At 43.6% G+C, this 16,918-nt stretch overlaps 1 protein-coding gene across 1 annotated transcript in view; it reads left to right on the forward strand.

Moving 5' to 3' along the window:
* Positions 1-15,709, forward strand: part of CFAP300 (cilia and flagella associated protein 300) — a 130,477-nt gene extending 114,768 nt beyond the window's left edge. The window contains exon 7 of the mRNA XM_068264936.1: positions 15,337-15,709. Coding sequence (XP_068121037.1) covers positions 15,337-15,516 — 180 coding nt within the window. The 3' untranslated portion in view covers positions 15,517-15,709. The remainder of the gene's footprint in view (positions 1-15,336) is intronic.
* The last annotated feature ends 1,209 nt before the right edge of the window (positions 15,710-16,918 follow it).

Consider the following 16,918-nt stretch of genomic DNA (forward strand, 5'->3'; position numbering starts at 1 on the left):
TAGGATGACTTCCACATGGGAAATGAGTTCCTAATCTGAGTATTTGCCTTCTTAAAGAGGAGCTGTCAGCCATACTATCTCAGAAAAAAAACCATATATAAGTAGATAAATACTTGCTCTACTTACATAACATATGTATTGCACTGTCCACATTTTGATGTTAGTGATTTTTCTACAGTAAAAAAGAGAAAATCCTTCCTAGCATTTCTCACTTTAGCTGTGGCTATTTTGAAGCCAATTCTGATGTCATTTCCCGCCTAATGCTGGGCATACACGGTACGTTTTTGCCCGTGTAATCGAGCCGCTGGCTCGATTCTGGCTCGTGCCCGCGGGCGCCCAGATCGATTCCCGCTCGTCCCCGGCCCGCGGGCGCTTCTTATCTTCTTTTCGTTTTTTACCATTGTCCTGCCCGCGGTATCGAGCGGGGAATCGATCCGGCGGGTGATCGGACACGTCAGAAATGATCAATCGAGACATCAGCAGCTCGATTACACGGTACAAAAACGTACCGCGTATTCCCAGCATTAGTCTACTCTGCCCAATTTGCCTGCCCTTCATTATAGAAAGTGCATTGTCTCAGCATGAGAAATACTGGCCAATCAGAGAGGAACAGAGGCGTGGGATGGGGAAAACAGGAGGGAAAGAGGCTTCAGCCAATCAGGCTGCATTAGTTAAGTCTGAGAGGAAAGTAGAGAAGCAAAAAAGGACAACCCAGCATGCCCTGCAACTTCCTTTTTGTGTACCAGATTTTGTGTGTACCAAATAAGAGTCAGGTAAACTGGGGAATGATCATTTATCAACAAGAAAAGTAATAGTGATTTTAACTTAGTGATTTTAACTTAGTGATTTTAACTTTTGGATTGCCTGTTAACCCATTCAGGTTCCGTCGTTTTCACATGAGAAATGTTCACCTCCCATTCATTAGCCTATAACTTTATCACTACTTATCACAATGCACTGATCTATATCTTGTTTTTTCCGCCACCAATTAGGCTTTCTTTGGGGGGTACATTTTGCTAAGAGCCACTTTACTGTAAATGCATTTTAACAGAAAGAATAAGAAAAAAATGGAAAAATTCATTATTTCTCAGTTTTCAGCCATTAGGCCTGGAACCCACTGAAAACCGCAAACGCAAAACGCAACCGCTAGCGTTTTGTCTGAGCGGTTTGCAAGCGGATTCATGCACGTTTTTGGTCGTGTTTTGCAACATTGTATTTTTTTCCCCAGCGGGTGCCTAGCGTTTCGCGTTTTGCGTTTTTATCCTGATTGGTCCTGTGAATTATTTTTCATTTTGTTACAGTGTGCTGAACCGCAAAACGCTAGCAAAACCGCTCAGTTTAGGTTTTGCTGAGCGTTTCCGCTAGCGGTTCAATACTTTACATTGAAGCGCTAACGCTCCCAAAATGCTGCACGTCCTGCGTTTGCGTTTCTGAGAAACTCAAACGCTCCTGTGGAAGTTGCCCCATCCATTAACATTAGCCCAGCGTTTTGGCAAACTGCTAGCGTATCGCAGTGCTGCCAAAACGCTGCCAAAAGCGCTCCTGTGGGTTCCAGCCCTTATAGTTTTAAAATAATACATGCCTCCATAATTAAAACTCGCGTATTGTATTTGTCCATATGTCCCGGTTATTACACCGTTAAAATTATGTCCCTATCACAATGTATGGCGACAATATTTTATTTGGAAATAAAGGTGCATTTTTTCCATTTTGCATCTATCACTATTTACAAGTTTAAAATAAAAAAAAATATAGAAATATTTCATCTTTACATTGATATTTAAAAAGTTTAGACCCTTAGGTAAATATTTACATGTTTTTTTTTTTTAGTGTAATTTTTTTTTGGTTTTTTTTTATACTAAACATTTTATTTGGGTACTTTTGGGAGGGTGGGAGGTAAACAATAGATTTATAATGTAAATGTGTGTTAATTCTTTTTTTTTTTTTTTTCAGGTGTAGTATTACTTTTTGGCCACAAGATGGCGGCCATGAGTTTGTTTACATGACATCACTCTAAGCGTAGCACGCGCTTAGAGTGACGCATCGGGAAGGAGACGGCCAGAAAAAGCTCAGATTCCGAGAGAAGCTGTCGCTTTTTCAGCGGGGGAGAGGAATCAGTGATCGGGCTCCATAGCCCGATACATTGATTCCTTGGCTACCGAATCCGCGGCCGGGAGTGCGCGTGCACGCGCACGATCGGCCGCGGGGGCGCGCGGTAGCGCGCATGGTTCCTGGACGTAGAAACTACGTCCAGGAACCAAAATAGGTTAAGCATTCTTATTACTTGTTTACCAGATAAAAATAAAGAATTGATTTTTTATTTTATGCCCGACAGTTACTCTTTAAAGTGGACCTGAACTCTTGTACAGGACAGAAAACATAGAGAAATGCACCCTGTATGTATTTAGAGAGTTTAGCCTGTTTAATTACCCCTCATTTGTGTCTAATCACAAGTTGTAATTTGATCCTCCCTGTGTCACATGTCTGCCTCAGGCAGATAAACAGATAAGCCCATTTGAAAGTACAGGCTGTAAACAATATGTCTGCTTCCATGAATCAGGAAGTATAAACTGTGCAAATTAATTTTAGGATTGGTATCAGTTGTAACAAAGTAATGTTTTTGTTTAAAGGTTATTATGCTTTTGTGTATCTTTTAAGCAGAGAGGATTTCTGAGTTCAGGCCCACTTTAAAGGGAATCTGAAGTGAAAATAAACTTATGATATAATGATTGTACGTGTGGTTGCAGCTAAGAAATAGAACATTAGTAGCATAGATATGAGTCTCATACTGTTTCCAGTGCAAGAGTTAAGAAACTTCAGTTATTATCTATGCAAAAGAGCTTCTCTGTGTCCCCGTGCAAATGATCGCCGCCATCAATGAGATGGCGCCATCATTCACAAGAACCGATACTTTCACGTCCACGCATTACTTCCTGTTTGCATAGTAATACTATGCACAGGAAAGTTATGTGTGAGGACATCTTGTGGCCAAATAGTAAAATTACATCTACAAACATTGTTTTCATTGACAGACTTTTTTATATGTAAATTTAACCCCTTACCTCCCACACTCCCCAATAGTTACACAAAATTATATTTTGTAAATAAAAAAAAAAAAAAATTATTTATATATATATATATATATATATATATATATATATATATATATATATATATATATATATATATACACATACATATATATATATATATACACACACACACACACACACACACACACACACACACACACACACACACACACACACACACAGGGAGTGCATAATTATTAGGCAAATTAGTATTTTGACCGCATCATCCTCTTTATGCATGTTGTCTTACTCCAAGCTGTATAGGCTCGAAAGCCTACTACCAATTCAGCATATTAGGTGATGTGCATCTCTGTAATGAGAAGAGGTGTGGTCTAATGACATCAACACCCTATATCAGGTGTGCATAATTATTAGGCAACTTCCTTTCCTTTGGCAAAATGGGTCAAAACAAGGACTTGACAGGCACAGAAAAGTCAAAAATAGTGAGATATCTTGCAAAGGGATGCAGCACTCTTAAAATTGCAAAGCTTCTGAAGCGTGATCATAGAACAATCAAGCGTTTCATTCAAAATAGTCAACAGGGTCGCAAGAAGCGTGTGGAAAAACCAAGGTGCAAAATAACTGCCCATGAACTGAGAAAAGTCAAGCGTGCAGCTGCCAAGATGCCACTTGCCACCAGTTTGGCCATATTTCAGAGCTGCAACATCACTGGAGTTCCCAAAAGCACAAGGTGTGCAATACTCAGAGACATGGCCAAGGTAAGAAAGGCTGAAAGACGACCACCACTGAACAAGACACACAAGCTGAAACGTCAATACTAGGCCAAGAAATATCTCAAGACTGATTTTTCTAAGGTTTTATGGACTGATGAAATGAGAGTGAGTCTTGATGGGCCAGATGGATGGGCCTGTGGCTGGATTGGTAAAGGGCAGAGAGCTCCAGTCCGACTCAGACGACAGCAAGGTGGAGGTGGAGTACTGGTTTGGGCTGGTATCATCAAAGATGAGCTTGTGGGGCCTTTTCGGGTTGAGGATGGAGTCAAGCTCAACTCCCAGTCCTACTGCCAGTTTCTAGAAGACACCTTCTTCAAGCAGTGGTACAGGAAGAAGTCTGCATCCTTCAAGAAAAACATGATTTTCATGCAGGACAATGTTCCATCACACGCGTCCAAGTACTCCACAGCGTGGATGGCAAGAAAGGGTATAAAAGAAGTAAAACTAATGACATGGCCTCCTTGTTCACCTGATCTGAACCCCATTGAGAACCTGTGGTCCATCATAAAATGTGAGATTTACAAGGAGAGAAAACAGTACACCTCTCTGAACAGTGTCTGGGAGGCTGTGGTTGCCGCTGCACGCAATGCTGATGGTGAACAGATCAAAACACTGACAGAATCCATGGATGGCAGGCTTTTGAGTGTCCTTGCAAATAAAGGTGGCTATATTGGTCACTGATTTGTTTTTGTTTTGTTTTTGAATGTCAGAAATGTATATTTGTGAATGTTGAGATGTTAGATATTACTGTTACTTTTTAAATTATGGACTTGCACCTTTAAAATAATTGGTGCCATACATTGTACTAGAATTGAGACATAATTATTTTTTTTCTATTATTTACTTATTTTTCCTGTTAAAAAACAGTTGGGATAAAATAATTCTTAGCAAAAAGTACTCCCCAAAGAAATCCTAATTGGTAGCAAAGAAAACCAAGATATCGTTTTTTTGTGATAAGTAGTAAAAAAGTTATAGGCAAATAAATGGAAGGAGCGCTGACAGGTGAAAATTGCTCTGGTTTTTTTTAAGGGGTAACACCCCTGGTGGTGAAGTGGTTAAACAAAAAAACATTTCCTAGTTACAGCTAATACAAATCCTAAAATAAATCTGCATTGTTTCTACTTTCTGATTCTTGGAAGCAGACATATTGTTAATATCCTGTGCTTTCAAATGAGCTTGTCTGCCATAGCCAGTCATGTGACACAGGGGAGAGATCAAATTACAACTTGTGATTAGACACGAATGAGGGGGAATTAAACCGGCTAAACTCTCTAAATACATACAGGGTGCATTTCTCTCTGTTTTCCTTCTGTCCTGTGCAAGAGTTCAAGTCCACTTTATGGTTTTTATGCCAGTAAGGGTCATTAGCTCTGCTCTGTTTCATCATTTAAAATACAGGGTGTAATTTGTAAACTGCAAATTTTAGAGAATGCTGCAATGTCATAGAAAAAAAAAACTATATAACTGAAACTAAAAATAAGCTATGTAACTGAAATAAAAATTTCTTTGCTACTAATGTTATTATTATTATTATTATTATTATTTATTAGATTTATATAGCGCCAACATATTACGCAGCACTGTACAATAAATTGGATTACAGACAATGATAACTGGGGTGACAGAACAATACAGGTAACAAATCATAGATACAACAATACAGGTAATAGCAATAAGATACACAACACAATGCGGATAGTAGTACATACCAGATCATAAACTGGAGTGGTAGTGGTAAAAATTACCAGTCCCAAATTCTGGGTAAAGTGCACACAGTCAAGTAAGATAACTATTAATTATCTATAATACACTTAAAATTTATTATAAGGTGTTTGTTTTTTTTGCTTGAAAACCTGTGAAGAAGAAAAAGAGAGACAAACAGATACATACTCCCCCCCCCCCCCCCCCCAAAGCTCGTGGCTGCACTGCACAGGACAGCTGGTGAATGTGCAGTAGCGTGGAGCTGGCTCAGCTGAGAATACCGAGCCGGTTTGGCGCAGGCACAAGCAGTCTTCACCCTCAATCATGAGGGCTGGTAATGTTCAGGCAGAGGAATGGTCACGCTTGCAGGATCAGCCACTATGGAAATACTAATCTACATGGGGAATAAGGACTTAAAAAAGAACTAAAATGAAGTTGGGGAAGGGATAGGTGTTACACTGTTTTTAAGTATTTATATAGCGCCGACATATTGCGCAGCGCTGTACAGAGTATTTGGTCTTGTCACTAACTGTCCCTAACAGGGGCTAACAATCTAATCCCTACCATAGTTATATGTGTGGGTATGTATGTATTGTACCGGATCTGACGGCCAAGCTGGGACTAGATTGTGAGCCCCTCCGAGGGACCAGGGCCGGCCTTAGGTTTCACAGCGCCCTGAGCGAAACCTGATTTTTGTGCCCCCCTTCATCCTCTTCCCACGTGCATATACACACACGGTCGCATGCACGCACATATACACACACAGGCCCATATGCAATTCCCCTTTTCTCTTGAGATATATCCTAGAACAGCGGTTCCTAACCTTTTTGATGTTGTGACACATCACGCCAAATGCTCAGATCTCTGTGACACATCACATACGTATAATAGAAAAATACTAGTAATAACCACGAATGGATGGAAAGAGTGCATTATCCTGAATATACTTAAAAATGAAGGCTAGAACCTCTCAGGAATATTAATAAAAACAATCAGTGGGACAGTTAGCTGCCTCCCCCCATTTAGAATGATAGCACAGCACTGACAATTTGCACAACGTGTTATAGCTGCAGTGTGCCCCCCCCCCAAAAAAAAAACACCCTCAGACTCAGTATAGGTAGGTAGCCAGGTATGGGTGCCCCCAGTATAGGATCTCATGTGTAGGTTCCCTCAATATAGGTTGCCAAGCATAGGTGCCCCCAGTATAGGAAGTCAGTTGAAGGTCTCCATCCCCCCCATAGGTAGCCAGGCGGGGGTGTCTCCAGTATGGATAGCCAGGTGTTGGTGCCCTCAGTAAAGGTAGCCAGCTATAGGTGCCCTCAGTATAGGAAATCAGGTGTAGGTGCCCTCAGTATAGGCAACCAGCTATAGGCGCCCCCTTGGAAGCTGGCGCCCTGAGCGACCGCTCCGGTCGCTCATATCAAAGGCCGGCTATGCGAGGGACAGTTAGTGACAAGACAATATACTCTGTACAGCGCTGCGCAATATGTCGGCGCTATATAAATACTTGAGTAAATAAATATATGTATGTTCTGGAAACACAGTAAATCTCTAAAGTTTGTAAATTGTCTGTTTTTTTTCAAAAATATTCAGTCTGGTGGGGTGTGTACCAGATAGGAAAAGTACTTTAAGCCCTATACACACTGGGGGATGTCTGTCGCCTGGCAAGGTTCGGTACAAAATCCCTTGGGTGACACTGCTGTGCCAATGCTGTACAGTTGCGTCACTAGGTTTCAGGCTAGTGATGCGACTGTTGCTATAGAGGGGGCGGAGTTGCTATGGAGGGAGAATGAGATGAGTAGCGCATGGTGGAGCAAATTCTTGTGACTGGGGAAGAGGGGAGAACAATGTGATCGGGCAATGCTCAGGTGTCGGGGATTGCTAAACATCTGGCATGGTCGGGCGACTGCTGTACACACACTGGAGTCACTCACAATTCTCTGCTGAGGCAGTCTATCGTTCATTCCAGTGTGTGTATGCGGCATTGGTCCAGGCATCTGTATACTTTTTTTACAGAACAGACAAAAGTATCCAAGGTGTCATATGAAGGGGTTGCTGGGATTGTAAAGTGTGGGCAAATCATGGAGCCGACAGTTGTCACAGGGTTGTTAACCATACAGCAGGGGTGTCAAACAACAAAGTGGGCCGAAAATGAGCTTTGGGACCAATTTGCGGGCCAACCTCAATGTCTAGTGGCCACCTCTCTTCCTTATTAAGTTCCCTGGTGTCTAATAGTGGTGGCTGGATAGTGTAATGGTTAAGGGCTCTGCCTCTGACGCAGGAGACCAGGGTTCGAATCTTGGCTCTGCCTGTTCAGTAAGCCAGCACCTATTCAGTAGGAGATCTTGCACAAGTCTCCCTAATGCTGGATACACACGGTGCGTTTCCGCACTCGATGTGCCCATCGATTTGCGTCAACTCGATTATTTCCAACATGTCCGATTCGTGTTTCGATGGATCGTTAGGTTGATTTGGCATACTTTACATGTAAATCGACCTAACAATCATCAAAATGCGCTCGGAAATAATCGAATTGACGGGCGCATTGAGTATGGAAAAGCACCGTGTGTATCCAGCATTACACTGCTACTGCCTATAGAGCGCGTCCTAGTGGCTGCAGCTCTGGCGCTTTGAGTCTGCCAGGAGAAAAGCATGATATAAATGTTCTGTGCTTGCTTGTTTAATAGCCTCCTTCCCTCCCCAATACAGTTTCCTGTTGTCTATTGCCCCCCTCCTTCCCCTATACAGTTCCCTGGTGCCTAGTGAAAACCCCCCTCCCTCCCCTATACAGTTCCATGGTGTTAAGTGGCTTCCCCTACCTCCCCTATACAATTCCCTGATGTTTAGTGGTCCTCCCTCTCCTATATAGTTCCCTGGTATCCAGGGCCGGGCCAAGGCAGAGGCGAGAGAGGCTCCAGCCTCAGGGTGCAGTGTAGGAGTGGGAACTCAACTCACTCAAGTAGCATTCCCCTATTGTGTTTAAAGCAGAGAGAAACAAGAAAATAGGTTACATAGCAGTAACTGCAAGCCAGATCACTAGAGATGAAGTTGTTGGGAGCCCTGAGGCGCCTCTTAGTCTAATATCAATCAGTGTGTGATGGCTGCCTGGGGTGGTAGGGATGGAGGGGAGCACTTTAGTGTCTCAGCCTTGGGTGCTGGAGGACCTTGTCCTGGCTCTGCTGGTATCTAGTACTTTCCCCCTCCCCATATGGCTTCCCTGGTGATATACTGTAGGGCTTACCCTCCGACATAGCTTCTCTGGTGGTCTAGAGTGGGCCAAATATAATGCAAAGTGAGGAAACCACCTGAGGGCCAAATCTGATGGCTCCGGGGGCCAGATTTGGCCCACGGGCCAAATCCAACTGATGATCCAATTGTGCACGCAGGGCTTTCCGTCTGTCAGCAGGTGGATAAACAGAAATGTTCAGGTTGGATGAGTTACATGACGGAGAAGGTTGGGAGATCCACACAAAGATAATGCTGGCACCAGATTATTATAAGACCGGGGCAACGGCAAGTGGAAAACGTCTTGCTTTTTTTTATAGCACTTGCCTGGCAGTGAATACACAAAATATCATTACAGTGCAGGGCAATCATCCGAAATCTGTGAATGCAAATGTACACTAAGCATTTCTTTACCTATCAGAGATCCTGCAATACAGACCTGAAAGGCCAGTTAGGTTTCATCCCCTCAGTAAAGATCTCCCCTCCCCAGCAGTCACATGCAGACACACTCTCCAAACTAACTCACTAATCCTGCTTTTCTGCAATGGTGGTCTACCCAGACAGCCCTATTATTGTCAGCACAAAAGGACAGACCCTGTTGAAACTGTAAATATCCTTCAGTGTAATCAGCGGTAATTGGCAATGGTTTGGATGTTTAGGTTCCTGGTGTCAGTATTGGCTTTGAGATCTACCAATAACCTTATCTGCATAAGGATTTTCCAAGAACCCCCTACTCCCTAAAGGTCCGTACACACGCCGGACTGGAGCAACAACGGGTCCGTCGTCACCTCCCGCTGGGTGGGCGTTCCAACGACAGTCCGGCGTGTGTACGCACTGTCGGCGGACTGATACGGCTGTTTCTGAGCGATCCGCCGGGCAGATCGCTCAGAAACAGCCGTATCAGTCTGCAGACAGACTGTACACACGCCGGACTGTCGCTGGAACGCCCACCCAGCGGGAGGTGACAACGGACCCGTCGTTGCCTCCAGTCCGGCGTGAGTACGGACCTTAATAATAGTATGATCATGCTGAGCCATCAACACCTTCTAAAATTGTAATCAGATTTGCCGAAAATTGATTGTTTTGTGCTGTGCTGTGCTGAGCAGTTAGATTTGAGTTGAACCTCGAAGATCCACATTCAGGTGTTTTAAATCAGGATGATACCATTTATTGGCTAACTAAAAAGAATAAGAGTAAGCAAGCTTTCGGCCTTGCTGCCTTCGTCGGGCTTACATCCTGTTTGTTTGCAGGCTGATGGTACAGACAGGAGACAGCTATATACATGCAACATCAAAAGGGAAACAATACCCTACTGCTACATTTAGGTGTAGTGCTGAGAAACTACTGGGTTTATGCAACACCCAAAAAACAGCACCCATTATTCTGAGACCAGATTTTTTTGTTTTTCAGTCACTATTCAGTCCTGTGTGACTCTTTGCGACCACAGTACGCCAGGCCCATCTATCCTCTACTGCCTCTGGAACTATATAACCATCTCATAGGGCCAGTGCACACCAAAATGCGCTAGCGTAATCAAACACGTTTTTTGAAGTGATTTTTCTAGGCAATTCTAGGCATGTGCCTAGCGATTTTCTAAGCATGCCTAGCGGTTTTGGGGGCTCTTTGTTACAGTAGAGCTGTAACTGAACAGCTTCTGTAACAAAAACGACTGGAAAATCGCTCTGATCTGATCTAGCGCTTTTCAGAGCGATTTTCCACTTTCCTATACTTAACAGTGAGGCTGAATCGCCTCAGAAATCAGCAAAAATGCGTTTGGGGAAAAAAAGCTCATCGCTCTGGTGTGCTCCATCCCATTCAAATACATTAGCCAAGCAGTTTCCAAAGTGCAAGCGTTTTAAAAAGGGTTCACAAGAGCTCTTGGTGAGCGCCAGCTCATACTCTGCTGGCCCCTCCTCCTTTTGCCCTTCGATTTTTTCCCAGCATTGGAGTCTTCTCCAGCGAGTCCTGCCTTCTTATTGTGTGTCCAAAGTATTTCAGCTTCCTCTCCAGCAATGCTCATTCCAATCAACAGTCAGGGTTAATTTCTGTAAGGATTGACTGATTGGACCTTCTTGCAGTCCAAGAGACTCTCAAATGTCTTCTCCTGCACCTCAATTTGATTCTTGGGCACTCAGCCTTACTTATGGTCCTATTCTCACAAACATACGTTACTACTGAAAAACCATGGCTTTGACTATACGAACCTTTGTTGACATTGGTGACATCTCGGCTTTTTATTACATTGTCCAAGTTTATCCTTGTTTTCCCTCCATGGAGTAAACGTCCTTTAATTTCATGACTGCATTCTCCATCCGTAGTGATCTTTGAGCCCAAGAACTGAGACCAGTTACGATATATAAAAAAGTCCTCAGCTGGAAGTAGCTCTGTGAGTGGATTCTATTTCATGTGGGCTGGTGGCATTTAAGGATAGCCATGTAGGCCTGTAATAACATGCTAATTCTGTATCCGTATGGTAATGCAATTGATACATCTACACGGTTGGTCTGGCTACCAGCAGACATGCAGAATTAGTAGATATTTACTGTAAATGATCTTCAAAGGCTTCCCAGGCCATTACTGAGTCTTGTTTTTCTAAACCCGGCATAATACAGACCCTTTACTGTGTAATCTCCAATGTTCCTGGTGTTTTCTGTAGCAGCTCTGTCTTTTGATATGATAATGCCTGTGTTTGGAATCTGTGCACCTCACCTGCCAGCACCAGCTTCCTACACATAAAGCCAGGGAAGGATGGGAAGTAGATCTAAGCACACTGCATGTACTGGATGAGAATGTTAAAATCTCCTCCCTCACTAATAGACACCTTAGCAAGCCAGCTGCGAAAATGTCCCCCAACTACTTCTCTCCTTCATAAGCCACGTACTCACCGCCTGATGGCTCCCGCAACGTCTCCTTGACGACGGTCGTCAGCGACGCTTCTTCCTGTCGGCTGGTTAAAGCGCGAGGTCACGCGATGTGCACAGCGGCGCGAGGGAGATCTCAAAAATCCGATCAGTCGTGTCGGTCCGTCATCAACGGCGCGACGCTAGGCGATATTCGCGATCGTGCACCTGTACCCACCTTGCGACGATGTTTAAAAATCACCGGTCGTCGGGAAAATCGCCAGGAAAATCGCCAGGTGGGTACGCAGCTATAGGGCTAGCCCTTACTTTAGAAGTAAATCTCCCTGCTCTGCTTTCATACTGTCCCTCTATCTGAAGCAACAAATCTATGTACCGTAACTAAAAAACTTCAGAAGTAAATCTCCCTGCTATGCTTTCATACTGTCCCTCTATCTGAAGCAACAAATCTATGTACCGTAACTAAAAAACTGCCTACGTTGAACTAAACTTGATGTCCAGTCTGTAAATTATATCTTATTTTAACATAGTAATGCACAGGAAAAGTAATGGCAGATAGAGAGCATACAGAGAGATGGCCGCTAATAGAATAATGTTAAAATTAGTGATATTCTACTACTGAATTCCGATAGTAACATATCAGTAACCTTTACTGATATATTGCTATAACTAAACTCTTACACAGAAACCTCCATCTACTGTACTCATGCCTAACACTGAACCATCCCCCCCTGGTGTCCCCTAACCCTTAACCCCCACCCTCCCCGGTGTGGCCTAACCCTTAACCATCCCCCCCCCCCCCCCCCCCCCGTGGCACGCACAGCGAACAGACGATCTGTTTATTGGAAGCCACTTGTGGACTATGCGGTCAGCGTATAATCACCTTCTTAATTGGTGTAACGGTTGTGGAACTTTCTCCGTGATCAGCGCACAACGCGTGCGCTGACACGGCGGAAATCCTCCACAAGCGTGTATTTGCAGGCACCCAGCAAAAGGTGCTACGCACCTGTAGAGGGAAATTCCTGTCGGCAGATGGCGCTGGGGAGTGCAGTGGAACCAATCCTCTGTACCTCCACAAATGCCAGACAGGAATTGTACGAAGCGCAGAACGCAATCGCAAGAGAGGCGATTGCGAATGAGAATGAGCAAAGGGACAGGTTGTATGTGTGTGCGCCAATCCAGTCGCCACCCCGCGACCGCGCACACACAACAGCAGATATGAAATAGGAACGCGATCGCGAGAGGTGCGATCGCCAGACGTGACACAAGGCAGATCAGAATAGAATACGAGGGTAGCAAAGGCACAGCAAATAATACAATGAGAAGATGCGGAAAATAACAAACGCTAGCTAACCGCGAACACTGCACTCATGCAACAGTGCACGCAGTTATGCGCAGTCTCCACGTGATAAGCACAATAGAGACAAGCACGCCTAACTAACCATCGACAGACAAACATGAAACAGAGGACGCGAACGCTTGCTTAACGGTTACCTCACCGAGCCTCCAGCAAGCGGTCGAAGCAGACAAGACAGACACACGAAAACAGGGACAAGCGAGAGATAGGATCCACAGCACTAGCGAAAAGTGGCTAGCACGATCCAGGTACAGAGTAGCAGAACAGAAGGATCCACAGCACTAGCGAAAAGTGGCTAGCGCGATCCCAGGAGACAGAACAGAAGGATCCACAGCACTAGCGAAAAGTGGCTAGCGCGATCCAGGTACAGAGTAGCAGAACAGAAGGATCCACAGCACTAGGGAAAAGTGGCTAGCGCGATCCAGAGAGGCAGAACAGAAGAGATAGCTGGTAGCAACCGCTGCACCAGCTATGCTCCAAGAACAGAGATCAGAACGACTTCCTATCGACCACCGCTGGGACAGGACAATCGCAACAGACAAACAAAACAGATAAACAATCCTAACTGCACTTAGGGAATCTGCCTAGCACAGTTTCCAGGAATTACTCTAAGCTGATCTTCAAACCAAGAGCATGGCTAACACTCTCCCGAGTGTTTCACAGGAAGACTCCTTATGACCAGTGAAGCATTGTGGGAAAGACATAGTACTTATAGTACACGCCTCCAATGAATGTGCCAGGCAATTTGCATGACAACGTATGCAAATTCCTCTGCAAGCACAAGCTGAAAAACTGACAGAAGCTCTTCTTTCCAGAGTCCTGCAGCATGCAAACCTACACAATGGTCAGAAAGCTGCCTGCCTGCACAGGCAGCTGAGCAAATCATCACAATTGGTAAGAGAGGTTTAGTGCACATTGTGATGTTTCATACATCTTATATGTGATTTTCACTAGCTAACTCTGCTGACCAATAAAAGGTGGACTATGGAATCCTGGCCTGGGGAGTGGTCTGCATATTGAGTAGCAGTCTCCCATCAGCTCCACTCATTTACATCTCAATCCTGATTGGTGTTTGATGTACAGTATATATGTGTGTGTGTATGTAGAGATTTTTCTTCAGAACTGGGCAACTTTAGATAGGGCCAGACTAACCAGCAAGCTCATGGTGACCCAGAACTCATTGGAGTGTGTAAGGGACTACAATGGTCCTAAAAGCACCCTTACTAAGATGTTAAGAAAAACAAAAGTTTGCTTTCTTAAAACAGAAAGAATTTGCGATAATTCAGGTTGGAGTGAGCTTGAGATGTCTCCCAGAGCATCACTGCTGAGTATATGCAAATTAACCATTAGATAGGGCAGGGGCCTAAAACAGAGGACTGTTGTGCCTCACTGTTCTTTTCATTGCATGTCTTTTTAAGCATTTATATTTGAAGTAGTGCGGATCTCGACAAATCGTTTTCCAGTGAAGATCCTGTGATACTCTGGATACACTGATCTCAGATCTGCACATTTCACCCATCCTCTTGGGAACAAGACAGAGAGTGGACTCACTGCTTGAATTGACTTTAAAGAGGAACTTCTGGGAAGATTGGCAACTGTCTTAAATGTTCACCCCTTGTGAATAATCTTACTGTAATATAATAGACTTCAAAATACTTTGTACTGACCTTCTAATCCTTCTCAGACTGATGGGCAGCAATGATTGTTTCTCTCATATCATTGCTGGTGTCTTTTCTCCTTGGCATTGTGTTAAAGAGAACCTGAACTAAAAATTAAAAGTCAAAATAAACATAAACACATCATACTTACCTCCTGTGTAGTCTGCTCATCAATCTCTTTCTCCTCTCCTGCATCCTGTCTGTCCCCTGTGATCAATGGAATTCTCCATCCTCCATTTTGAAAATTGCCATTACCCCATGATAGCTTCCTGGTCAGAACACTGTTAAACTGTAATATCACCCACTTGAGCCATAGGGAAACATGGACATTACCTTGCACATTCAGTTGCAACTGACAGTTTCTGATATGTAACTGACAGCAACTGGTATATTTCAGTTCTGACAAATATTGTCAGAACTGGAAGGGATCACTGTAAGAAGAAAATGGTGAGCTTCTGAGAGGAACTGACGGTGAGGTTAGTATGTAATATTAATTTGCAGCTACATCATGTGTTTATTTTAAATAATTTTACTCAGTTCAGGTTTCCTTTAAAGAGGAACTCCAGTGAAAATAATGTAATAATAAAGTGCTTCATTTTTACAATAATTGTGTATACATGATTTAGTCAGTATTTGACCATTGAAAAATATTTCCTCTCCCTGCTATACATTCTGACATTTATCATATGGTGACATTTTTACTGCTGGTAGGTGATGTCAATAGAGGAGAAGCTAACCCCTGGATGCTTTCAAGCAACGCCCACACGAGATAGACCATCAACAATCAGCCCAAACAGCACTACGCAGGATTACCCTTTCCTTCTCTCTCCCCCAAATAGAGACATAGTACCAGGCCTTTTGTGTCTTACAAATACTCTTCTACACCACTGACGCTACCAAATTTGAGCTAAAGTCGGTAAACATACTTACCCAACTAATATCTTAAACCCTATAGGATGTTCAGCATATAAAGACATGGTTTGTCTGCTCTTGATTTTTCTAGGTCACCCTCCTTAAGAACCTGAAACATGGAAGGAGGTGACACATAGGTCTTAGCTTTTATAGCTTAATTTTTGCACTTATTTTATTTCTTTTCACTCAGCGTTATGTATATGATCTGATCATATTTGTGTATGTAAAACACCACAGTACTACAAATGCATATATTAAACGCTGTATTTTATGTAATGTTGAAAACTTTTAATAAAAATGTAAAGTTTAAAAAAAAAAAGAAGGAGAAGCTGCTTGCTTTTTTGGCAGTTGGAAACAGCTGTTATTTCCCAATTCCCACAGTACAACAAGTCTCCCACAGTGTGATGTCAGTACCATGGTCCTGTCATCACACTGTGGGAGGGATTTGACCACAATATCAGCCATACAGCGCCCCCTGATGATCTGTTTGAGAAAAGGTATAGATTTCTCATGGAAAAGGGGTTATCAGCTACTTATTGGGATGAAGTTCAATTCTTGGTTACGGTTTCTCTCCCATCGGAATGCTCCATACTAGCAAACTGCCATATCGTCTGCTTTTATAGCACTGACTACAGAGACTGATACCATCAGGATTAGCACTACCAATGTACAATAAAGAAAAGCCACATGCAAGAGTTACAAATAAAATAGCACAAGAAAGAAAAAAGAACTTTATGTAGCACCTGCAGCAAAATATTAATAATAATTTAATTTTATTTAATTCAAAAATTATTACCGTATATTCAACAACATATGGTGACACAAGTAATTAATACAAACAATTAAAAATACTTAAAGAGAGTCTGAAGCGAGAATAGATCTCGCTTCAGACCTCATAGTTAGCAGGGGCATGTGTGCCCCTGCTAAAACGCCGCTATCCAGCGGCTTAACGGGGGTCCCTTCACCCCCAAACACCCCCCTCCCCCCCAAGTGAATTTTTTTCTTCCTGGAGGCAGGGCTAACGGCTGCAGCCCTGCCTCCAGTCGCGTCTATCAGACGCGCATCGCCGCCTCTCCCCCGCCCCTCTCAGTGAAGGAAGACTGAGAGAGGCGGAGATACGCGTCTGACAGACGCGCGTGGGGCAGGGCTGCGGCGGTTAGCCCTGCCCCAACTAGGAAGCGCTCCCCCGCTGTACGGAGGGGATTTGGGGGTGAAGGGACCCCCGTTAAGCCGCGGGATAGCGGCGTTTTAGCACACATGCCCCTGCTAACTATGAGGTCTGAAGTGAGATTTATTCTCGCTTCAGACTCTCTTTAACAGCCATCCATAGGTAATATATTGTAATTCTTAAGTTTCTTCAAACATACAGATAATGGACCTC

This window comes from Hyperolius riggenbachi, chromosome 2 (genome assembly GCF_040937935.1).
Source record: "Hyperolius riggenbachi isolate aHypRig1 chromosome 2, aHypRig1.pri, whole genome shotgun sequence".
Taxonomy (NCBI): domain Eukaryota; kingdom Metazoa; phylum Chordata; class Amphibia; order Anura; family Hyperoliidae; genus Hyperolius; species Hyperolius riggenbachi.